At 58.3% G+C, this 22,514-nt stretch overlaps 3 protein-coding genes across 13 annotated transcripts in view; 2 read left to right on the top strand and 1 right to left on the bottom strand.

The window, feature by feature from the left end:
* Positions 1-13,977, top strand: part of STRADA (STE20 related adaptor alpha) — a 31,891-nt gene extending 17,914 nt beyond the window's left edge. For 3 of the 6 annotated variants that reach the window (XM_002719472.5, XM_008271694.4, XM_008271695.4), the window contains 9 exons: positions 4,210-4,312; positions 4,734-4,855; positions 6,191-6,299; positions 6,411-6,534; positions 9,965-10,136; positions 10,627-10,731; positions 12,459-12,700; positions 12,884-12,926; positions 13,149-13,977. In XM_002719472.5, coding sequence (XP_002719518.1) covers positions 4,210-4,312; positions 4,734-4,855; positions 6,191-6,299; positions 6,411-6,534; positions 9,965-10,136; positions 10,627-10,731; positions 12,459-12,700; positions 12,884-12,926; positions 13,149-13,301 — 1,173 coding nt within the window. In that variant the 3' untranslated portion in view covers positions 13,302-13,977. Of the gene's footprint in view, positions 1-151; positions 2,427-2,826; positions 4,313-4,733; positions 4,856-6,190; positions 6,300-6,410; positions 6,535-9,964; positions 10,137-10,626; positions 10,732-12,458; positions 12,723-12,883; positions 12,927-13,123 lie in introns of those variants that run through there. The other 3 variants (XM_070060496.1, XM_051825814.2, XM_070060497.1) reach the window with 3 other exon arrangements.
* A 2,139-nt stretch (positions 13,978-16,116) lies between these two features.
* On the top strand, positions 16,117-18,444 carry LIMD2 (LIM domain containing 2). Of its 3 annotated transcripts, none has more exons than XM_051825815.2 (5): positions 16,117-16,250; positions 16,968-17,062; positions 17,234-17,278; positions 17,361-17,500; positions 17,584-18,444. In XM_051825815.2, exons 2-5 carry the CDS (start codon positions 17,021-17,023, stop codon positions 17,741-17,743), a joined length of 387 nt encoding a protein of 128 aa, XP_051681775.1. In that variant the 5' UTR covers positions 16,117-16,250; positions 16,968-17,020; the 3' UTR covers positions 17,744-18,444. The 3 variants fall into 3 exon arrangements, with proteins under 3 accessions (XP_051681775.1, XP_051681776.1, XP_051681777.1); XM_051825816.2 differs by having other exon boundaries at positions 16,118-16,250; positions 16,920-17,062; XM_051825817.2 differs by lacking the exon at positions 16,117-16,250 and adding an exon at positions 16,324-16,447.
* Positions 18,445-19,690: 1,246 nt separating this feature from the next.
* Positions 19,691-22,514, bottom strand: part of MAP3K3 (mitogen-activated protein kinase kinase kinase 3) — a 79,391-nt gene continuing 76,567 nt past the window's right edge. For all 4 annotated transcript variants that reach the window (XM_008271693.4, XM_008271692.4, XM_008271691.4 and 1 more), the window contains one exon: positions 19,691-22,370. In XM_008271693.4, the coding sequence (XP_008269915.2) occupies positions 22,142-22,370 (229 nt within the window). In that variant the 3' untranslated portion in view covers positions 19,691-22,141. The remainder of the gene's footprint in view (positions 22,371-22,514) is intronic.

Below are 22,514 nucleotides of genomic sequence, written 5' to 3' on the forward strand. Positions count from 1 at the left end.
AGGGAGGGAGAGAGAGAGAGAGATCTTCCATCTGCTGGTTCATTCCCCCAAATGACAACAGCCAGAGCTGAGTCAATCCAAAGCCAGGAGCTTCTTCCAGGTATCCCACTTGAGCCGTCTTCTGCTGCTTTACCAGGCACTTTAACAGAGAGCTGGATCAAGAGTGGAACAGCCGGGACTTGAACCAGCGCCACAAGGGATACCAGCACTGCAGGCGGCAGCTTTACCTTCTACGCCACAGCGCCAGCCCCAGTGACCAGTTTCTTAAGAGGATTCTGAAATGAGAGTTTCAGGAAGCTGCAGTAGCAAGCAGATGATCCTTGAATTTGTTTTCAAAATGTTTGAAAGCACAGAGAATCATAAAAGCCAAAATCAAATCACCCTTCACTGTTGATCAAGGTCCACTCAGGATTGTGTGTCTGTTCCATTTTATTTTTCAAGCAGGAAGCACTAAGGGTAGACAGCGGCTGAGGGAGAAGGATGGAATGCACATATATTGGATGGCTGCCAGGTACCAGGTGGCACCACGCTCTTTCTGTGTTTTATCTCCTCTAACAGTCACAGCCCTCTGAGCTGGGACTCATTCCACTGCTGACATGATGGAGCGCCCGAGAGGTTAGCATGATTTGCTCAGGGTCACAGAGCAAGTGATAGACCTGAGTTCAAATTCTGCCTCTGGCTGACCCCGACTCTGTGGTCTTTGCATTACTTGCATATGCTTTACTTAAAGTGGTCTTCCCCGAGTTCCCTTTCCCAGATTTCACAATGTCAGGTTCCAGACAAGGCATCTTTGGGAAATGCTAGGTTAAACAAAGTCAGGCGAGTTTCCTTGCTGCAGAACTTCTCAATGCCCTAGATACAGGAATGCACCTGGTGATTCTCCAGGGGAAATGGGCTGCATTTGGCACTGGGAAGTTTCTTCCTGCACTAGCTACCAGGCTCAGTGTTCTGTGGGGCTGACACAGAGGAGATCTTGTGCTGAAAAACTCAGTAGGAAAATGGACAGGAAACAGAGGCAGGGTTTTTTGAAAAGATTTTTATTTATTTATTTGAAAGGCAGAAGTGGTGGTGGGGGAGGTCTTAGATCCGTAGGTTCGCTCCCCAAATGGCTGCAATGGCCGGAACTGCACTGATCTGGAGCCAGGAGCTTCTTCCGGGTCTCCCACGCGGGTGCAGGGGCTTAAGGACTTGGGCCATCTTCCACTGCTTTCCCATGCTACAGCAGAGAGCTGGATTGGAAGTGGAGCAGCCGAGTCTTGAACCGGTGCCCACGTGGGATGCCGACACTGCAGGCTGCAGCTTTAACCGTTAGACCACAGCGCCTGCCCCAGAAAGAGGCATTTTACCTTGGAGCAAATCTACATGGTTTGTAAAGATGCTCACTTTATTAGTGATCAGGGAGATGTAAATCCAACCCACCTTGGGATTGGCAGAGGTGAAGACGTCTGCAGAATCCGAGCAGGGGGGAAGGTGGGTCCGTGGCACAGACACACACTTCTGCTGGGAGTTACATTGGCAAAGCCTTTCGGAAGACAGGCTGTGTTATCATAGAGTTGACCCTTCCCATACTCTGTGACCTAGCAGTTGCATCCGATCCTAGACACAGGCTTTCATCAGAAGACACACCAGGACCTGCTTCCAGTAGCCCGATTCTAATGTAGACCTGAAAGACAACCCCAGATCTCAGCAGGGTTGGAATGGACCAAGTGAGGTATATTCACTAGACAGATGTTACACAACAGTGGCGTTGGCTCAAGTACAGCTAAATACAGCAGTGTGGCTCAATATTAGAAATATAAAAGATGAATTAAATTAGAAAATGGGATTTGTTAACAGGGCTCAATTTTGTTTGACAGCCTTCCGCTGACGTCAGTGTAAGTGGTCAGGGAGACAGAGTCCCATTTGGTTTCTGTCCCTATCGGTAGCATCAGCTGCTTTGAGAATAAATATTCACAAAACGCTCAACATGGTGGTGTGTTAATTTCTCTGGCTTAGACCTGGGTCCTGTCTATGCTGTGAACTCAGGTTTTGATTTTTGACAAGTCACTTAATTGCCCTGGCCGTCATTTTTGTTATTAAAAAGTAAAGGTAAGAGGTGTGCATTGTGGCACAGCTGGTTAAGCTGTCGCTTGGGACACCCAGCATCCCATACTGCGGTGGTGGTTCAGGTTCTGGCATCCTGGGAGGCTGCAGATGATGGCTCAAGTGCTTGGGCTCCTGGCCCAGGCCTGGCTGCTAAGGGCATTTGGGGAGTGAACGAGAAGATGGAAGAACTCTCTGTCTCTGTGTCTCTCTCAAGCAAATGACGATAAATCAATGTTTTTTAAGGGCAGCACCATCTGTGCCATATACTTCACTGTGGTGAAGGTGGATGTGCTCTGAAAAGTCCTCCCGTGGGGCTGTCCGATGACAGACGGGGGGGTGGGGTGGGGTGGAGTGCTGGCATTTTATTTTTATTTATTTATTTATTTATTTTTTATTATTTTTTGACAGGCAGAGTGGACAGTGAGAGAGAGAGAGACAGAGAGAAAGGTCTTCCTTTGCCGTTGGTTCACCCTCCAATGGCCGCCGCGGCCGGCGCGCTGCGGCCGGCGCACCGCGCTGATCCGATGGCAGGAGCCAGGAGCCAGGTGCTTTTCCTGGTCTCCCATGGGGTGCAGGGCCCAAGCACCTGGGCCATCCTCCACTGCACTCCCTGCCACAGCAGAGGGCTGGCCTGGAAGAGGGGCAACCGGGACAGAATCCGGCGCCCCAACCGGGACTAGAACCCAGTGTGCCGGCGCCGCTAGGCGGAGGATTAGCCTAGTGAGCCGCAGCGCTGGCCAGTGCTGGCATTTTAATGGCTCCTCTGCAGTGCTTCTCTGTGGTTGCTCAGGCCCCACCTGGGCAGAGCAGTCCCAGGTCGCATTTTTCAGGCCTTCCGTGCATTAGCGAAGGTCGTCTTCTGACTAGAGGTCAGGTTTATGAATGTGGTAAGTGCAACCTGAGTGGGCCTAAGGTTTCTCCATTTTGGTTAGACACATCTGAAGAGAGAGGGTCTACAGGGAAGTAAGATGCTCACCTTCCCTAAAGCGTACACATAGACGTGGGTCTAGAAGACGGAAGCCGAGCCCGTGGGGTGAGAGAAGAGCCGCCTGCAGCGTGTTTTGCCGTCACACTCGGGCCCCTTCCTTCACGGCCTCCGTGCTAGAGGTTGACGTCCACGTCCTGAGTGGCTGGGCTCCAGCTTCACTCGCAGCACAGGGGGGCAGGGATGAGGGAGCAGGGCTTCTCTGCCGCCTGAGACAGCGGAGACCCCATAGCTTTGTCATTACTGCTTTTTTATTTTTTAATAGTCTTTAAAATATATTTGTTTATTTGAAAAGCAGAGTTAAGGAGAAACAGATCTTCCACCCACTGGTTCATTCCACAAATGGCCGCAGCTGGCCAGGCTGAAGCCAGGAGCCAGGAACTCCTTCTGGGTCTCCCATGTTGGGTGGCAGGGACCATCTTCTGCTGCCTTCCTCGGCTCATTAGCAGGGGGCTGGGTTGGAGCAGAGCAGCCGGCATCAGAACCAGCACTCACATGGGATACTGGCATGGCAGGCGGCAGTTTAACCTGTTGTGCCACAATGTCAGCCCGACAGCTCTGTCCTTGGCCTGCAGTTTGCTGCACAAGGTGTTTGGTCACTTCACTTGGAAATGTCAGGGAACGACGGGCCTGCGCTCCTGGTTCACTAAAGATGGGGCATCTCCTGCTGCATTTCCCCTAGGGTGAGATTCAGCATTTGACCTTTGGGGATCTTGCCGTCTGTAGTCAGACTCTAATGCAGCAGAGTTTGAGGGACTCTCCCCACTGCCCCTCCCCCAGCCCCTTTTCTTTGCTGTATGTGCCTTTCTCCAGTCAGTCTTTCCCCGTGTGAGATTTCACTGTTTTTAGCAAATGAGGCCACTGTTAGCAAGGACAGGCAGGTTGGCAGTTGGCTGGGCCCTGTCCAAGCATTGCAGGTATAGTCAGCCCTTCCTCGCTCTCCTACCGATGCTGGTCATCACAGCGAACACCTGATATTTTATTTCTCTCCGAATAGTGCTGGCACTGTCTTTGCCAGAGAACCGGGATCCGTATGTTTGTTCAGATGCTGGTCTCCTCGTGGGTCTGAATTACTGCCTCGGTCCCACTCCCTGCCTCCCCCCAGCTTTCTCTGTTAACATATCTTTCTTTTTCTTTAGACCAATGAGGCGAGCTCAGAGTCGATAGCATCATTCTCCAAACAAGAGATCATGAGCAGCTTTTTGCCCGAGGGAGGGTGCTACGAGCTGCTCACTGTTATAGGTAATGACTGGGTCTGCCCTGAGTTCCTGCTGGGGCACAGCTGCAGCTCTCGGCATCCCTGGCTGGCCGGGCACCAGGAGGCCCCCAGCTTGTTAGGCTTCCTGATGACGAGACCAGCTTTTGTGGGTCGTCCGTGGTTTTCGACCTCCCAGTGTGGGGAGAAGTCAGGTTTCCAGGAAAGCAGTTCTTTTGCAGTCTTTCCTACGTGGCCTCACTCTTCTCGTGTCTTGTGCCACAGGCAGTTAGGATGCCTGGCCAAGAAGCTGATAGGAAAACACCCAAGAAAAGCCCTCCATGAAAGTGACAGTAGTGAAAATTTAACTTGAATTTTCTATTAGAATTAAGTCCCTTTTTCTTAAAGGAAGATAAATAACCATTGTTGTCCTTGTGAATGGCATTCTTATTTCCTCTTTTCTTTAAGGCAAGGGATTTGAGGACCTGATGACCGTGAACCTAGCCAGATATAAACCGACAGGAGAGTATGTGACGGTGCGGAGGATTAACCTGGAAGCTTGTTCCAATGAGATGGTGACATTCTTACAGGTATAACAGGAGTGTGACCTGGACGATAGGCTCTTGGCTCCAGGAGTGACCGTTCAGCCATCTCTCACATGGGTTCCCTGAAAGTACCTGGCAGGAAACAGTGGTAGACCAGCACTGGGAAACGGGGGAGCTTTCAATGGGGGCTCACAGGATGGGGCTGTGATACTGCTCAGCCCAGTTGAGAGTCCCCTCTTCTTCTCCAAAAGGCCCTTCTGTCTCATTTATTATTCAGAGAGGCTAAATCACTTGCCCAGGGCCACACCCCCTAGTAGATGGTAGAGGCAGGTCTAGCCTGCCTGCATGGGGGCGCCATCTGCTAGAGGCTCTTAGCATCCTTCTCCTCGGGGCCAGAGGATCCCTTCTGGTGGAGAAGGAAGTAGCCACCCTCTTGGTAAACCTGGGGAGACAGCAGTTGGAGACACTGGCCAGGGCTAAGCTCTGGGGTCTGGCTCAGCGTCTGCTGCATCAGGTACTCGCGGCCACTCCTCCTTCATTTCCAGTTGTTTTCTGAACTGGTGCTTACCTGCTTGCTCCAGCACCAGTTCATCCATTCAGAGTAGTTCGCTGCGCTGAGGATGGAGAGGTCAGTCCAGTTCAGTTATTTGAGAAAAGACATGCCTGTGTGCTGGTGCACTTGGGACTGTACGGTTCTTTGGGTTTTATTCTGTGAAGCAGTGACAGGTAGAAGGTATAGCCTGTGTAGCTTTAGCTTATGTCCAAAGGCCAGGACGCTGGCTTCTGTAGTTCTTTGTCCAAAACATTTTCTTTTTACACTTCCCGTAGCTGCTCCTGATGAAGACATCTCTCAGTCATGGGTTGCTGGAAAACAGCTTCTAATGTTTATTGGTCGTCATTTGTTCTCTGATACCTTTCCTTGTGTCTTTCAACTATAACACTTTCACTTGTAATAGAAAAACATTTGTTTTTCTATCATAAAGAGGAGTTCTGTGCCTCAGCCCTGAGGTTGAGCTAAGTTTCTAACTTCCTAAGTCTTCAGTCACAGTTTTGTTTCCCTCAGAAGTGATGACTGGGACCCTGGGCTGTGCTAACCTGTTGTGTGTGGCCGGGGCCGTTCCCCCAGCTTGTGCGGACTGGCTGCAGGGCCTCTCTGAGGCGGAAGCTGGCACAGCAGCCTGGCTCCCTGCACAGATCTGGACCGCGTTTCTCCTCTTAGGGTGGCTCCCACCTCGGCTGCTCCAGGATCCTGAGAAGAGCACCCAGAAAGTGCCGGTCCCCAGATTGTTCACCCTGTCCCCATCAGGTGGAGCGTCAGTGACCCGAGTCATCAGTCTTCAGTGCCCTGGCATCTAACTTCAGCTTTCCCATTGCTTTCAGGGGGAGCTTCATGTCTCTAAACTCTTCAACCACCCCAACATCGTGCCCTACCGAGCCACCTTCATTTCAGACAACGAGCTGTGGGTTGTCACGTCATTCATGGCGTACGGTAAGTGGGAAGGGGCTCCTGGCAGAGAGGGCTCTGAGAACTCTGTGGTCAGACTGCTGGTCTGTAGCTTCCCTCTGTGACCCTCCCTCCCCACCCCCAACTCCTGCTCAGGTTCTGCGAAGGATCTCATCTGCACACACTTCATGGACGGCATGAGCGAGCTGGCCATTGCTTACATCCTGCAGGGGGTGCTCAAGGCGCTGGACTACATCCACCACATGGGCTACGTGCACAGGTACAGCCTGGGTGGCCTCGCCGTGTTCTAGAGTGGGTGTCTGTGGCTGTGAGCCCTCCGAGAAACATTTTTTTAAAAAAATATTGATTTATTTATTTGAAAGGCAGAGTTACAGAGAGGCAGAGGCAGAAGCAGAGAGAGGTCGTCCATCCGCTGGTTCACTCCTCAGATGGCCACAACAGATCTGAAGCCAGGAGCCAGGAGCCAGGAGCTTCTTCCGGGTCTCCCACGCAAGTGCAGGGGCCCAAGGACTTGGGCCATTTTGTACTGGTTTCCCAGGTCACAGCAGAGAGCTGGATGGGAAGTGAAGCAGCGGGACTTGGAGCGGCTCCCAGATAGGAGGCTGGCACTGCAGGCAGTGCTTTACCCGCTACGCCACAGCACCAGCCCCATCGGGAAACATTTAAGGCTGAAGTTAGTGAAGCCAAAGTGTGAAATCATGGATCTGGATTCTGATTTTTTTTTTTTTAAGATTTTATTTATTTATTTGAGAGGTAGAGTTACAGAAAGAAGAGACAGAGAGAAAGGTCTTTCATCTGCTGGTTCACTCTCCAAATGGCCACAGCTGGGCTGATCCAAAACTAGGAGCCAGGAGCTTATTCTTGGTCTCCCATGCAGGTGCAGGGCCCAAACACTTGGGCCATCCTCCACTGCTTTCCCAGGCCATAGCAGAGAGCTGGATCAGAAGAGAAGCAGCCAGGACACGAACCAGTGTTCATATGGGATGCTGGCACCGCAGGCAGAGGCTTAGCCTACTATGCCACAGCACCTGCCCCTGGATTCTGATCTTGAAACTGACTTGGGGGACAGTCATTTAACCTGTTGAGCACTGAAACCACTAACCTTGTCCTTACTGAGCAGCTTGGTCCTGAATGTTGTGGGAGAAGAACATCTTTTTAATTTATTTTTTTATTTTTTTACAAGATTTATTTATTTATTGGCAAGGCAGAGTTACAGAGAGGCAGAGGCAGAGAGAGAGAGAGAGAGAGAGAGAGGGAGAGAGGTCTTCCATCTGCTGGTTCACTCCCTAGATGGCTGCAATGGCCAGAGCTGCACTGATCCGAAGCCAGGAGGAGCCAGGAGCTTGCTCTGGGTCTACCACATGGGTGCAGGGACCCAAGGACTTGGGCCATCCTCCACTGCATTCTCAGGCCATAGCAGAGAGCTGGATTGGGAAGTGGAGCAGCCAGGACTCGAACCGGCACCCATATGGGATGCTGGCACTGTAGGCAGCGGCTTTAACCGCTACACCACAGTGCCAAGCCTGGAAAGGGACATCCGATGTGACCCCTCTCCCCATTTCCTCCTTCCCCCTCGTGTGCCTGAGTCAGTCTTGAGCCAAAGGGCGGAGCAGATACAGATCGCTCAGTAGGGAGTGTCAGGAAAGTCGGCTCACGGTGAGGCAGATAGAACGAGACCCCCATCTAACTCCACACACAAAGGGGGCTGCAGGCGGGCTCAAGGCCTGCGTGTAAAAGGAGATGTGAGCAGATGCCTTTGTGACCTGAGCCATGGAACTTCACCCTTTTTCCCCTAGATTGATTGATTGATTTGAAAGGCAGAGTTACAGAGAGACTGAGATCAGTCTTCCATCCACTGGTTCACTCCCCAGATGGCTGCAATGGCTGGAGCTGAGCCAATCTGAAGCCAGGAGCCAGGAGTTTCTTCTGGGTCTCCCATGCAGGTGCAGGGGCCCAAGCAAATGGGCCATCTTCTACTGCTTTCCCAGGCCACAGCAGAGAGCTGGATCTGAAGAGGAGCAACCGGGACTAGAACTGGCACCCATATGGGATGCCAGCACCGCAGGTAGAGGATCAAGCTACTGTGCCATAGTGCCGGCCCCTTCTCTACACTTTAGAGGCACAAAATATAAAGCAAAAATTTGATGAATTTGATTGTGTCAAGAACAGCATGACTAGATTTAAGAACTGGGTGACAAAGTGAGTTGAAGAAGATTGTTAGATTTGTCAGAAAGTTTGCAAAGCAACAACAACAAAAAAATACAGCAAAGCAATAGAAAAATGCAAAGGATATGGAGTTTGTAAGAGAGGAAACCCCAGAGACCAGCAGTCTCAGGAAACATAAGAGGAAAGCGAGTACGAACATGATTGTCAGCGGTGAGGCGGCTGGGGGAGGCCCAGCGCAGTGAGGATGTGAGCTTCTGGCTAGATAGTGCACAGGCCCATCGGGGCTTGGAAGTGTGTGTCATTGTCTATTCCTGTGCTGCCCAGATGCAGTGTGTGGGCTCCTCCCTGGGAGAACAGGTGAATAAAGTGTTCTGTCCCACCCGTGCTGAGATCCAATTAGAAGCAAAGATCGGGGGCTGGCGTTGTGGTGCATGGGTTAAGCCATCGCTGCAACACTGGCATCCCATATCAAGTGCTCGTTCAAGTCTTGGCTGCTCTGCTTCCAGTCCAACTCCTTGCTAATGTGCTTGGGAAGGCAGCAGGTGATGGCCTGGGTGCTTGGCCCCTGACACCCATGTGGGAGACCCAGATGGAATTCTGGGTTCCTGACTTTGACCTGGCCCAGCCCTGACTATTGCAACCATTTGGGGAATGCACCAGCAGATGGAAGATCTCTGTCTCTCCTTCTCTCTATCACTTTGTCTTTCAAATAAATAAATAAATCTTCAGGGCAAAAAATCAACAAAGGTCAGATATAAGCAGAGAACAACACAGATGGGTCTTGAAAACATGGCACAAATAAAAAAATGAGGTGCATAACCCAGGACCATCAGATGTATTAAATATGTGCCTATAGAACAATGGCCTGTTTTAGAAGACTGTCTGCACTCAGAAAGTACAGATGAAAATCATCAGTAGGAGCAGAGAGAAGAGGGGGCTGTGAACATGACAAGATACAAGTAAGTTCCTAAATCTAGTGCTATGTAGATGGGGTCATGTTATCATTACCTTTAACTGTTCATTTGAAATGTTCATGAAAACACGTTTGCGGGCCGGCGCTGCAGCTCACTAGGCTAATCCTCCGCCTAGCGGCGCCGGCACACCGGGTTCTAGTCCCAGTCGGGGCGCCGGATTCTGTCCCAGTTGCCCCTCTTCCAGGCCAGCTCTCTGCTGTGGCCAGGGAGTGCAGTGGAGGATGGCCCAAGTGCTTGGGCCCTGCACCCCACGGGAGACCAGGATAAATACCTGGCTCCTGCCATCGGATCAGCGCGGTGCGCCGGCCGCAGCGGCCATTGGAGGGTGAACCAACGGCAAAGGAAGACCTTTCTCTCTGTCTCTCTCACTGTCCACTCTGCTTGTAAAAAAAAAAAAAGTTTGCATGCATATAATATGTGTATATAATACCATACAGTGCACACACACAGGAGACAGCTGACCAGAGCTAGTGTGTAAAGACCGAAGGTTTATAGTATGAGGGGTTCCTGCTGCTCACGACACCCTCCCCGCCTCTCCCCACCCCCCAGGAGCGTCAAAGCCAGCCACATCCTGATCTCTGTGGACGGGAAGGTCTACCTGTCTGGTTTACGCAGCAACCTCAGCATGATCAGCCATGGGCAGCGGCAGCGTGTAGTCCACGATTTTCCCAAGTACAGTATCAAGGTTCTGCCGTGGCTCAGCCCGGAGGTCCTACAGCAGGTCTGTGCCCGGGGTCCTGAAGTCCCCACCTCTCCCACCAACTCAGGATTTCCCAAAGAAGCCTTCAGGAATTTCCTGGGGTGGGGTGCTCTCTACTTCTGAGTGGAGTTCGGGGTGCTGGAGGGAGGGCTCCTTGTTGGCCAGGTGGACCTGGGAACCTGTAGTGGGGGCATTGTGGGCCCAGTGCAGATGGATGTGGTGTCCCCTGAGGGGGTCCCACACTGTATGTGACACTCTCTGTTCCCTTTGGGGGACTACTTGGTGCTCTGCCGATCCCTGTGCTGAGCAGAGCGTGGGGCCTGGCCCTGCCCACTTGGTACAGAGCATCGCCAGACCCGTGTGCCTTGTCCGGGCCAGGTCACCTGCAGCAGTTAGGCCCCGGGATTGTGGGACAGGCATTCCTTTCCTGTCCTTAGCTTTTGCCCGTGTTTCTAAGAACAGAGCAGGGGCTGCAGATGGAGTCACCCGTGGCTTTTCTCTCCTGTCGTAGAATCTTCAGGGGTACGACGCCAAGTCTGACATCTACAGTGTGGGGATCACAGCCTGTGAACTGGCCAATGGCCATGTCCCCTTTAAGGACATGCCTGCCACCCAGGTGAGCCCACAGCCTGCTGCCTGCCTGGGACCTGCTGAGTCCCTGCCACACTCCCGACTGCAGTAGGGTCACTGAGGTGACAGGCACAGCGTGCTCCTACGGAAGTCCCACCAGGGGAACTGCTGTGCACTCTCCTTCACTTCCCTGCGTGATGAAGGCCAAGGGCCTGGAACCCAGCCCAGGGAGGGAGCCAAGAGCAGACATGCGGCAGAGGCACGCTTACCCTGTGTCCACTGAAACGCTAAATCAGGCCAGCCCATTTTGATAGGTGGGCCTTGATGAATACGCCTGGGAAGTTCGTTTCTGAGTTAGAGTCCTCAGAGTTCTGTGCCCCCACCTTCAGGACCTCCACCATGCAAGTTCCGCTTCTGTTCGTGCCCCTAAGATGCCTGCCCTTTGGCCGCCCCGAGGGCCCGGTGCACAGCCGGTGGCAGAGGAGAGGCCCAGGAAATGGGCTTTTCCAGCCCCCAGCGAAGAAGTGGGCTTGGGGTCTTCTGGGCAAGAACGGGCTGGGTGAACTGGGAGGGGTGGGGCTCAGGCTCTGGGCAGGCCTCTCCCTTGAGCCCGAAGACCGCTTGGCTGGCAGGAGTCAGCTCGCGTATGGGCAGAGCGCGTCCCCTAGAGCAGGGGCCCCACCCAGGAGGCTTCGGAGAGGAGGCCGCACTTGCACTGGGTCTTAAAGGCAAATAGTGATTAACCACGTGAAGAGCAGGAACTACGGGGACCACTGGAAGGGTGAGGGAGCAAAGACACAAAGCCTCACAGGACCCGGGTCTGGAAGGAGCAAGCAGCTGTAAATGGCGGATGGACTGGGTGCTGCGAAGGGAACAAGCACGCACCATGGGGGCTCTGTAGGTGGCCCTCGGGAATCTGATCCCTGACCCGAGGCACGGGGCCATCACAGCACTGCAGATGTAGCACTCGGCAGATGAGTTACACCTGGGGCTGTTAGGCAGCTGTGGAAATCTAGGGCGGGAGATGGGAAATCTGTGTCCATTCAGTAACCCAAGGATGGCCAGGAGAGGTAAGAGGCTCCTCGGGCTGAGCCAGGGCGCAGGCCCAGCAGGCGTCGCTGCAGCGACAGAAGTGCCGGATCCCCAGGTGCAGCGTGGCTGTGCACGTCAGAGGAGGCCAGTGAGGAGGAGGGTGTGCGCTGCCTCCCCGACTCAAGTCAGCCGCCGCGCATGGCTCTGGAGACTGCCAGGTCGGCTTCTTCAGATTTTCATGAGGACATCCCCAAGGACAGCAGCACCTGAGCTGGCGCTGGCTTGACAGGAGTTGGGTGCGAGGGCTTTGGAAGAGCTGCGCAGGCCTGAGCTGGCCCGGCGCCCATCCCGTGCACCTGCCGCAGCCACAACTCAGGACGTGGAGCTGCAGGTGCTGCCTTGGGGACCCCATGGGACCCACCTGGGCATGGCGAACTGGAGCTGTGCTCCAGGATCCCCGGGCGGCCGCGCTACCCTAAGGTGGGGACTGTACAGTTAAGGGGATCCGACTGGCAGAGGGGGAGGGGAAACAGTCCTGGCGCCGGCCATGGTGAAGGGGCCCCCGCTGGGCAGCCCACTCCTCCACACGTTGGCCCGGAGGATGTGACGGCCACGCCAGCGACCAGCATGCCTTTGAGAAGTTCGGCGGACGCCACTGGCGTCTGCACGCCTGAGACAGGTGTGACGCGCGGGGACTCTGGGCCTCCGGGCCTCAGCCCAGGCCTGGCTCGCTCCTCACAGATGCTGCTGGAGAAGCTCAACGGCACGGTGCCCTGCCTGCTGGACACCAGCACCATCCCCGCCAACGAGCTGGCCATGAGCCCCTCCCGCTCGGCCGCCAGCGCCGGCCTGGGGGAGAGCCTGGCCACGGGCGCCCCTCGGCCCTCCAACGGCGACTCGCCTTCCCACCCCTACCACCGCACCTTCTCCCCCCACTTCCACCACTTCGTGGAGCAGTGCCTTCAGCGCAGCCCGGACGCCAGGTATGGCCCGCGGCCCGGGCTCGTGCGGGAATCGGGGGCGCTGTGGAGTCGGGCCGGGTCTCCAAGGTCCTGCAAGGGCCTGGGGGATCTGGAGCCCCCACTGCAGCGGGGCTCGGCTCCTGTGCTCTCTGGCTGTTCTTGGGGAGGGCACTGGTGACGCGGTCTCTTGTCCCTCTCTCCCAGGCCCAGTGCCAGCGCCCTCCTGAGCCACGCTTTCTTCAAGCAGGTACCGCAGCGCTGTCCGTGGGCTCCCTGTGTCCTTGCTGTGGTTCTGACTACCCACAATCCCTTAGCTTTGGGTCTTAGGCAGTCTCCTGTCTGGGGAGTTTGAGAAATGACCATGACCCTGAAGCCCTGTAAAGGCACTACTCCACCCCTGTGGCCTCTCGGTGTCCCGGGGCCCGGAGCAGCGGCGCCTATCAGCGACTGTCTCCTCCCACCCCCGCAGATCAAGCGGCGCGCCTCCGAGGCCTTGCCCGAGCTGCTCCGGCCCGTCACCCCCATCACTAGCTTTGAGGGCAGCCAGTCCCAGGACCACAGTGGCATCTTTGGCCTGGTGTCCAACCTGGAAGAGCTCGAGGTGGACGACTGGGAGTTCTGAGCACCGTGGAGCCGGCCCGCTGGGATGTGTGCGCTCCGCCCCAGGACTGGCACGCCTCGCCCTCCTGCAGCATCCCGGCTGGCAAGGACTTTCCCCGGGGAGAGCGGCTCTGCGGACTGCGACGGAGGTTCTGGAGAGACTTTCTTGCCGGCCGGAGCCCGGGGACACAGGGCTGTCTGGAAGCTGCGCCCCCAGCCTTGGGAGCGCAGGAGACTGCCCAGAGGGAAGAGGGGTGGCCGTGGCCCCTGCGCGGGGTTTGACACACGCCCAGGAAGCCCTCACCTCCGCTTGCCTCCGCCTGCTCTCCTGGCAGCTGAGTTCCATCCTCCCCTTGGCTCTCAGGTCCCACAGGTCGAGAGGAGGGGGGTCAGGTGGTTGGCAGCCTGCCCCCCTCCTCCCCGACCTCTCCCAGAGCCGGGGGGCGGGGTCTCTCTGGCTCCGGGAGCACCAGGTGCAGGCTGGGGCCATGCAGCCTCAGCTGCTGTCCCTTGGGCCCCCACACCATAGGTCAGCTGTGTGGCTCATTCCCTCCCCACCAAGAATCCATCCTCACACCTGCTGCCGGCTGCCTCGCTGCTTCCTCCAAGGGCCGGCACGTCTGCCCTCACCCCAGGGCTCAGTTCTTCCTGCTGGGTCAGTTTTGTCAGAGCAAATTAAAATTTTCAGTCTGGGAGAATCGGCGTGTGTGTGTGTGCGCGCGCATGTGAGAATCAGCATGTGTGTGCGTGTGCGTGTGCGTGTGTATCAGCACAGGGACTGCAGCCCCGCTTCCCGCCTTCCCTCCTGTGAGGACTCACTGCAGACCCACCGGCTGCTTAGAAAACCCTTGAGAGTACTGCATTGATTTTAGCCTGTGGCCATCAAACCGCTGTGGGGCGGCAGACCAGGCACTCCCCAGGGCCACTTCCGGGCCCAGAGGAGCTGAGGCGGAAGGCGTCTGGGCAGGAAAGGAGGTGCAGGGTTTTGTCCCGGAACCTGACTTGCAGAGTTTCCCTGCTGTCAGCACCCGCAACACCCGAAAGCAGGGGCTGGCGGGCAGCGTGCACGGTAACCATAGCCCGGCTCCCGATGCCTCCTGGTCCAGAGGCCGCTGCAGAGGTCAGGTTAGGGAAGTGCCCCTCCCTCTCAGATGCCCCCAGTCCCTTTCCTCAGAGACCTTAACACCAAATTAGAGAGGAAAAAGAAACCCTCTGGGGGAAGGGAGTGGCACCCAGTGGGGGTGGGGGGGAGGGGCAGGGCGGGTCACATGTATTTCCAGCCCCCCCCAGCTCCGTTTCTACTCTAAGCCCCCCCAACACCCCAGCACCCTATCAGTTTCCTTTCCTTCCTCATTGCGGCCTGCGCTGTCAGCCCATCCTCCAGCCAGAGCTGCCTCTCTGGCCGGCTCCCTGCTGCTGGGCCCACAGATGCCCTCCAGGGCCGCACAGCCGATGACAGAGGCGGAAACTCCCCTCCCCGGAGAGAAACAGTTGTGGAGGCTTCACACCCACTCGCCACCAGGGTCACCATCAGGTCCAGTGCACAGGCAAACACACGTCTTCCTCCGAGAGGCACAGGACGTGGCGTGGGTGCATGCAGGGAGCCAAGGAAACTGTAGGGGGGGGGGCGGTGAGGCCGCCTGCCAGCTCCCCGGCCTGTTCCCGCGTGGGCTGTGTGCTGGAGCCACCGGTTCTATTCCTGCCGCGGGGTGCGAACACGCTGTGTTCGGGGCCATGCTTCATGAAGCAGCTTGCAGCCCGATTTCAGGCAGCACCAAGCAGTCCCTGGTGCTCAGGGAGCCCCAGCCTCCCAGCAGAGCTCCTGTGTCCCCCCAGCACCCATGGGTGACCGCGGCCTGCCTCCTGCACGCCTCTGCCCTTCCGTGCGCTAGGCAGGGCAGCTGCACCTGTTTGGTTACCCGGAACCCTCACTTTGAGGGCCAAGCCTGGCGCACGAGGTGAAGGTGTCTCGTCGGAGAGATGGAATTAGGGTGCCCTTGTCTTCCCGGGGGTTATCAGTCCCCACATACGCTGGCCATCGGAACGCCAAGTCTCGGGAGCGTGGTGCTCTGGGGAACCAAGGGCAGCGGGTGGCCTGGCCCTCTCGTCCATCCACAGGGCGGCAGGAAGGCGCTGACGATCGGTGACCCCACCGGGTCGCCCGTACCGTACGGCTCCGTGCTGACCTGCTGTTCCTGGGGCCCACCTGGGTCTCGGAGCCTCGCGGCCCGGCTTGGCGGGACCGCGTGCCCAGCGCCGCTACCACCTTCCTCCGCCGCCGTGGGGACGCGTGGGGGCGGCCCCTGGTGGCGTGAGGACTCCGTGGGCGGAAAGGGTGCGGGAGCGGGCCTCTAGAACCCCTAGGCCCCTCCGGGTCGCTGCCTGGGCTCTGAGGCTGCAGGGACGCCAAGACTTGCGTCCACAGAGACCAGCCAGGGGAAACTGAGGCCCTGAGGCGGGAGGGCCGCGCCAGGAGCGCCTAGTGTCCTTCGACCACAGCCGTCTCAACCTGAACTTGTCCCCGCCCAAGGGATGCGGTGCGGGGGTCTTCCCGCTCCTGTCTCCGCCGCCGCCCCTCGCCCACGCGCAGCCGGCCGAGGCCCTGGCGACGCCGGGAGTGGGCAGACGGAGAGGCCGGTTCGCGGTGGCCGGCGCGCGCGAGGCCCGAGGGGCGATGCGGGGTTGGGGCGAGGGGCAGACAAAGGCGGGGGACGGCGGGCGAGGGAAAGACAAAGCGCGAGGGGGGTCGGCGGCGGCGCCGGGGCCCCGGAGGCGGCTCCGGGCGCGGCGGAGCCAATGGGCGGGCGCGGGGCGGGGGCCGGCGGGGGCGGTGCCGCGATAAGGCGGCGGCGGCGGCGGCCGCTCGGGGACCACTGGCAGCGGCGGCAGCTGGCGCGCGCGCCCTCCTCACACCCGAGGCGCCCCCTCCCTCGGAGACCGACCCCCGCCCCACGGCCCAGGCCGGGGCCCGGTGAGAGCCGCGGGCGGCCCGGGGTGGGTGGGGCTTGCGTGCGGCTCAGGAACCGCGGCGCCGAGGTTGGGGCGGGGGGGTGCCCGGCGAGGGCCGCCGCCCGCGGGGTCCCGCCGCCCAGCGACTGACTCCGCGCATCGCTCTCGCTCGGAGTCCCGGAGGCTCGGCCAGCCCTTCGGCGTCGCACAGCCCTCGGGGTCCGGAGGCCGAGGAGCGGGGCGCACGGGCGGCGGCGGGGCCCGCGGGCGCTGTCCAGGAGCTTGGCAGCGGAGCTGGGCGGCCGGCGGCCTCGGAGCCGCCACACGGCGCTGGGCAGCGCTGGGTGCGGGTCAGGCCGGGGCAGCGGGTTCTCACCGCGGCCCCGCCCCGCGCGCCCCTGGCCTCCTCTCACCCTCACCCCAGGCGGGCGCCCGTCCCGCGGGGCGCCCTATGGCGGCTTGCGCCGGGCGCCTTCTCCCGCGCCGGCCCTCGCTAACTTTGTTCTCGCTGCACACATGGTTCCACTCAGGGACCCCTGCCCCTGGGGGAGCAGCGCGGGGGGCGGGCGGGCGAGGGGGGAGGTGGGTGAGCGGCGGAAGTGGCAAGACCAAGAGCAACAGGAAATGACTTAGGGAAAGTCCCAACCGCAGCCCCCCAGCCCCCTGCCTGTAAACACCCCCACCCCTGCAGGCTGGGGGAGGGCTCGTGGGGCCCGAAGGGACCGACTTCCCCTTGCAGAAACCAGCGGGTGCCGCGCCTCCACCCGGGGCCTCCATCACCTCCAACGAAGCATGTTCCAGGCTGCGGGAGCCGCCCAGGCCACCCCCTCTCATGTAGGTGACCAGCCCGGTGGGAGGGGGCCCCCGGCAGGTGCCCTACCCAGGGGAGAAGGGGAGAGGAGCACGGGCTTGCTGTCACCTTTGTCCCCTCTTGAATGCCCCGGGGACTGGGCAGGGGCATCCCGGAGCTGAGCCCTGCCCTGCCTGTCGGCCTCTCTCCCTCAGGAAGCCAAAGGCAGCAGCGGCAGCAGCACTGTGCAGCGCTCCAAGGTAGGGTGCGAAGGGTGGCTGGTGGCCGTGCGGAGGAGGGGACGGTGCCGCCAGGCCCCTGGCTGAGGCTGTCTCGGCACAGTCTTTCAGCCTGCGCGCCCAGGTGAAGGAGACCTGCGCCGCCTGCCAGAAGACTGTGTACCCCATGGAGCGGCTGGTGGCAGACAAGCTCATCTTCCACAACTCTTGCTTCTGCTGCAAGCACTGCCACACCAAGCTCAGGTGCGCCCCCTACCGGCCTGCCTGCCTGCCCCTTCCCTTGCCTGGCCGCCCTGGGCCGCCCTGACACCGCTGTTCTTCTGCAGCCTGGGCAGCTACGCGGCGCTGCACGGGGAGTTCTACTGCAAACCCCACTTCCAGCAGCTGTTTAAGAGCAAAGGCAACTACGATGAGGGCTTTGGCCGGAAGCAGCACAAGGAGCTGTGGGCCCACAAGGAGGTGGACCCCGGCCCCAAGACAGCCTGAGGCCACGCTGACCTTCCACTCCCTCGGCAGAGGGCCTGGAGCCGGGCAGTGGAACGGGTGGGGAAGAGGTGGGAGCTGGGATTGGGTTGGGGGGGCAGGTTGGGAGAAGGCCGGGCCTGCACAGACAGAAGCTTCCGTGGACAGGGCTCTGCTCCAGGATTCCTTCCTTCTAAAGTAGGTGGGGGTGAGGGAACCAGGATCGGTTTGGTCGCCACCCTGCTTCCTGCTTCTTTGAGCCCACCCTACCCCATGGCCGTCTGGGAGGCCTGCAAGCCCAGCTTCCCTACTTAGGTGCCTTTTCTCCAGCAAGGAGTCAGCATGCCCCCCTCAGGGTCCTCAGCTCCCTCACTGCCGACCAGGGCTTTGTATGGCCCCCCACCCAGGTCTCCCCATCTACCTCTGCCCTTAGCCTGGTCCTGAGCCATGGAGACTGGGAGGAAGGAGAGCGAGTGCCACCTGCTGGGCCACATGGGAGCCGCCACGGCCATGGGGGAGGGGATGGGGAAGTGCAGCCCACTGCCCCCATGGGGCTGGGGACCACCTGGCACCACCTGAACCACAGCTGAGAAGCGGAAGCTAAAGCGCCCGCCAGGCCGAGCACCTCAGAGACTGGCAGGGGGCTGGCAGTGGCCATGTTCCCCTCCCCCCTTGTTTCTGCCCCTTCTGTTGTGATTGCCCCATTTTAAAGGTGTTTGAACAGATTCCGACTCTGTATTATGTGGCCTGATGGGGGGCTTCGTGGTAGGAAGGCTGCAGACTCTCCACAGGGAAGGGAGGCAAGGCTAGGGTCAGCCCAGGATACACCTGGCCACGGTTGGGGGGCACTGGCGGTGGGTGTCAGACTTGAGAAAAGGGGGTGCTCTCCCCACCCTCGGCTCTGTGATGTTAGACCCAGAAGGGTTTTCTAACTGGAACCCTACCTTGTTCCCTTAGCTTTGGGTTGACCAAGATGCCCCAAGCTGACAAGGGCAGTGAGACGCAGGGGGCGGGAGTGGGGGCTGTCAGTGGGTGGTGTTCCTGGCTGTGCTGCCTGGCAGAACCCCTTCTGCAGGGTCCTCGGAGCCCCCTTCAGCCCTTGGCCTTGGCTGTCAGCCAGTGGGAAGCCGTAGACGCAGCAGTGCTGCCGAGGGCCTTGGTGACTGCCCACCCCGCCCCCGCTGTCATTTTCCGCTTGCCTTTCCAAGCTCTGGGGTCCAGAGCTGCAGTCCCAGGCTGGAGAGAAGAGGGCCATCTGCTCCCCGAGCCCCGGGCACACTGAGGGAGGACAGGCTACGGTCAGCAGGGCTGGAGAACCCCTCCCCTCACCGTGGGCCCTAGGCGGGAAGTGTGGATTGTCCTGGTTTCCCCAGCCTGCCACTGGGAGAGAAGAGCTGCTATAGCAAGAGGGCAGGCCCTGAGACCTTGCGCTGCTGCCTCATACAACACCCTGAGTTTGAGTGACCGCAGGGAAGAGCAGGTAGGGAGCCGGGCCTCAAGCTGCCGTGGCAGATGGGCCACCTGTGTGCTGAGGAGGCGGGCTCTGCTGCCTGAGGAAGCCAAGTTGACAGCAAACACAGACAGCGCCCTGGGTCCCAGAGCCTCCCTCAGGACAGACCCAGCTTCCTGCACGCGGAGTGAAGAGCAGGCAGAGGGGGCAGGGGGAGACGACAGAGAGGGTCCTGGAGGCACCCGGCCCTTGCCCTGCCGAGATGAGACCAGAGGGAGTTCTCTTGCCTAAGACCCTCGACAGCACAGAGGCCCAGGAACCCAGCTGCTGATGGTGTTCAGGTCGGGACGGCCAACAGTGCCACCTGGGTAAGCCAGCTCTGAGGCAAACACCCTCAGTGGCCCTTCCAGAGGGGAGGCCCCCCCCCAGCCCTCCTCTTCAGTCATTTCCATTTCTGTTCTGAGGGCTTCCACATCCGCCTCTCTACTTGCCCCCTAAAAAGCATGACAAGAGTCCTCTGGTAGAAATGATCCCTTTTATTGTAAGTAATGCGCGACACTGGCCTGGCTTTGCACTGCAAGCCCTCGGTCAAGATATAGTCAAATAACTATGGCTGCAGGTTCCTCTGCACGATCCACAATTCAGACACAGACACAGAGCTGGGCGGGACGGGGACAGGCAGGTGGGTCCTGGCCATGATGTGCAGGGTTGGCCAAGGCAGACACACCCCATGGAATGATTAGAAAATGGCAGCATGGCCCCTTCCCACAGCAGGCAGGGGGCTGCTAGGAAACCGCCCCTTGGAACTCAGAGCCCAGGCTGCCCTAGAGCCCCACAACTTTTCATCTGGATCAGTTAAAAATAAGTTAAAATTAAGCAACATCTTGGTCCTGAGGATGCTGAGCCAGCATGTCCACAGTTTTTGGCACAAAAATCTGGGTTTGGGTGAGTTACTTTGTTTTGGAGTACAAGGCTTGTGGACTTGTTTTTGAATTCATTTTCAAACATCTCCCTGTGAGGTAAGACCCCTGGGCTGGGGCTCTGTGAGAGCCTGAACCTGGGACAGGCAGAGTCGTCTCATCTCGTCAGCCAGCACCACACTGCTTCCTCTGGAGAACAGGGGCTGGGTTTGGGATACAGGCTGGGGAGAGAGCTACAGCCGTCAGGATGGATCTGTGGAGAGGCCAAGCTGCCACAGGGCAGCTTTGGTCAAGATGAGGGGCCAGTCCCCACCCTGGGCAAGGGCCAAAGTGGAGGCAGGAACACATGCTCACTGTCTTCACGGGGCAGTGGAAAGTGGATGGGGTCTGAGAGACCCCTGGGGGAAAAGGGACAGAGGGAAACGGGGGCCCAGGCCCAATGGCACCGTGCAACACACACTTCTGCAAAACCAGCTGCTTTCATCTGCTCTTCTCTCTTGAGGCGTCCATCACCTGTAACAGTCTAGAGTTGATATATATAAAAACCATCAATATGATCTGAGATATAAATTAACAAGTACAAGGCCTCACATTACATGATGTGAAAAGGCTAAAAACAGCGATAGAAACTACATTCATAAAAGTGCATCGTCAACATACAACGAAGGCTTTGGCTTGCTCTGTGCCTGTGGGAAAGTGGGCATGGCTGGCAATGAGCTGCCTAGGGCTAGTCCCCAGCTCTGTGGAGATGCCCACCCCGCCCTGGCACTGGCTTTTTTTTTTTTTTTTTTTTTTTTCCCTTTCCTTAATAACAACTCCCAAGGAAACTGGGTGTTGAGAGGGAGGAGCTCTAGCAATAGGCACATTTTGGAGGGGAGGGGCCGGAAGAAAGGACCAGCGCCCAGGCTGAGGTAAATATGGCCAACTCTAAGCTGCTTGGAGATACTGTTTCCCGCCCCCCACACCGCCTCTCCTCCCCCAGATGAGGAGCAAGAAGGGAAAGAGACTGGGACCTCACGGGGATGGGCATGGCTGGCTAAGGAAGAACAGAGCTGGCGGTTCTGGACACATGAGGGCAGTACGTGGGCTTTCCCTGGCCTGACAGAGTGAGACCCAGCCTGACACAACTCCTTGTCTCCTGAATGGCCCAGTCTGGGATGAGGGCAGCCAGCTGGACCAGATGCCCTCACTGTGTTGTCACTCTCCTGTCTGTTTCAGTAGGGGGACAGATGCCAGGCCAGGAACCCTAAGGCCATTACCTTCAGCTCTTTCCAGTCCAGCCCAAAGTCCACGCCCACAGCAGGGTACTGAGCCCGGAGAGCACACAGTCTCCAGTTTAGAAACTGGGTACAGCATAGGAGTGACTCCAACTTGGAAAACAGACAATTGCATTGACGAAACCAGGTTGTCCCCCTCAGTGGGGACAGTTCCATGTCTCAGGCCCCTGCTTTGGGGGTCAGGCAGGACAGGCACCTCCTTCCCTGAATAAGGCAGCATATGTTTGCTCCATTCATCTTTGGTAAAGGCCAAGGACTGGCAGAGCTGACCTGGGGAGCTCCAACGGAGAGGGCAGCCCCAATCTCTGCCTCCCATTGGTCGGGGGATGCTGGGCTCTCCCTCAGGCTTCAGTGGACTCATCCAGCCCAGAGGTGCTCTGGTGGTCTCCAGACATTGGGAGGAGAAACAAGTAACACTCTGAAGGAAAGTAACACTATTCAGACCAGCTGCAGTCTGCTGCCCCCAGACCCTCTGGGCTCCTGCCCACTGCAGTCAGGACACAGCTGCCTCACACTGTTCCCAGCCCCCTTCCCTCCACGCTGAGCTTAGGACTCTGGAACTCTTGGGTCTGCCAGGCTGGGGGCTCCCAGTCCTCGAGGCTGTAGCCGCCCACCCTGGCTCTGAGCCCCGTGGCAGAGGGGCACAGGCAGATGCTGGCTGGACTGCAGCGCACGGTGCACAGCCTTGCCTGGAGCAGCAGCAGCTCCACTGTGCCCCGCAGCAGCTCCTCGCCTGTGCGGCAGGAGCGGCTGGCAGCAGCGCGGCCTTGAGAGCTCAATACACGAGCTGTGCAAAGTGGTGTGTGAGCAGCTCCTCCGCTGAAGGTCTCTGACGAGCCTCCACAAAAATGCGCCTCAGGAAGTCCCGGCCATGTTCAGAGATGTGGGAGGGCAGCTGAGGATTGGTGGGCTGGGTGGCAATCTTGAAAATGGCAGCCATAGCTTCATACTCTGCCCAAGGTGGCTTCTCTGTCAGCATCTCCACCACAGTACAGCCCAGGCTCCTGAAGAGAGACAAACCCAGGTCACTCCCGGGCCAGCCGTGGACTCCCAGCTGCCCGGCCAGATGCTGAAAGGAGGTGCCTTTCTCAGAAAACGCTGAGGTACAGGCTGAGCTGAGGGATGAAACCCCTTGGGTCTCCTGAGGC

This window comes from Oryctolagus cuniculus, chromosome 17 (assembly GCF_964237555.1).
Source record: "Oryctolagus cuniculus chromosome 17, mOryCun1.1, whole genome shotgun sequence".
Lineage (NCBI taxonomy): Eukaryota > Metazoa > Chordata > Mammalia > Lagomorpha > Leporidae > Oryctolagus > Oryctolagus cuniculus.

Coding starts and splice junctions, on each gene's coding strand:
- LIMD2 (XM_051825815.2), top strand. CDS start 17,021: ATGTTCCAGGCTGCGGGAGCCGCCCAGGCCACCCCCTCTCAT. Junction 17,279..17,360: donor GCACTGTGCAGCGCTCCAAG/GTAGGGTGCGAA, acceptor GTCTCGGCACAG/TCTTTCAGCCTGCGCGCCCA. Junction 17,501..17,583: donor CACTGCCACACCAAGCTCAG/GTGCGCCCCCTA, acceptor GTTCTTCTGCAG/CCTGGGCAGCTACGCGGCGC.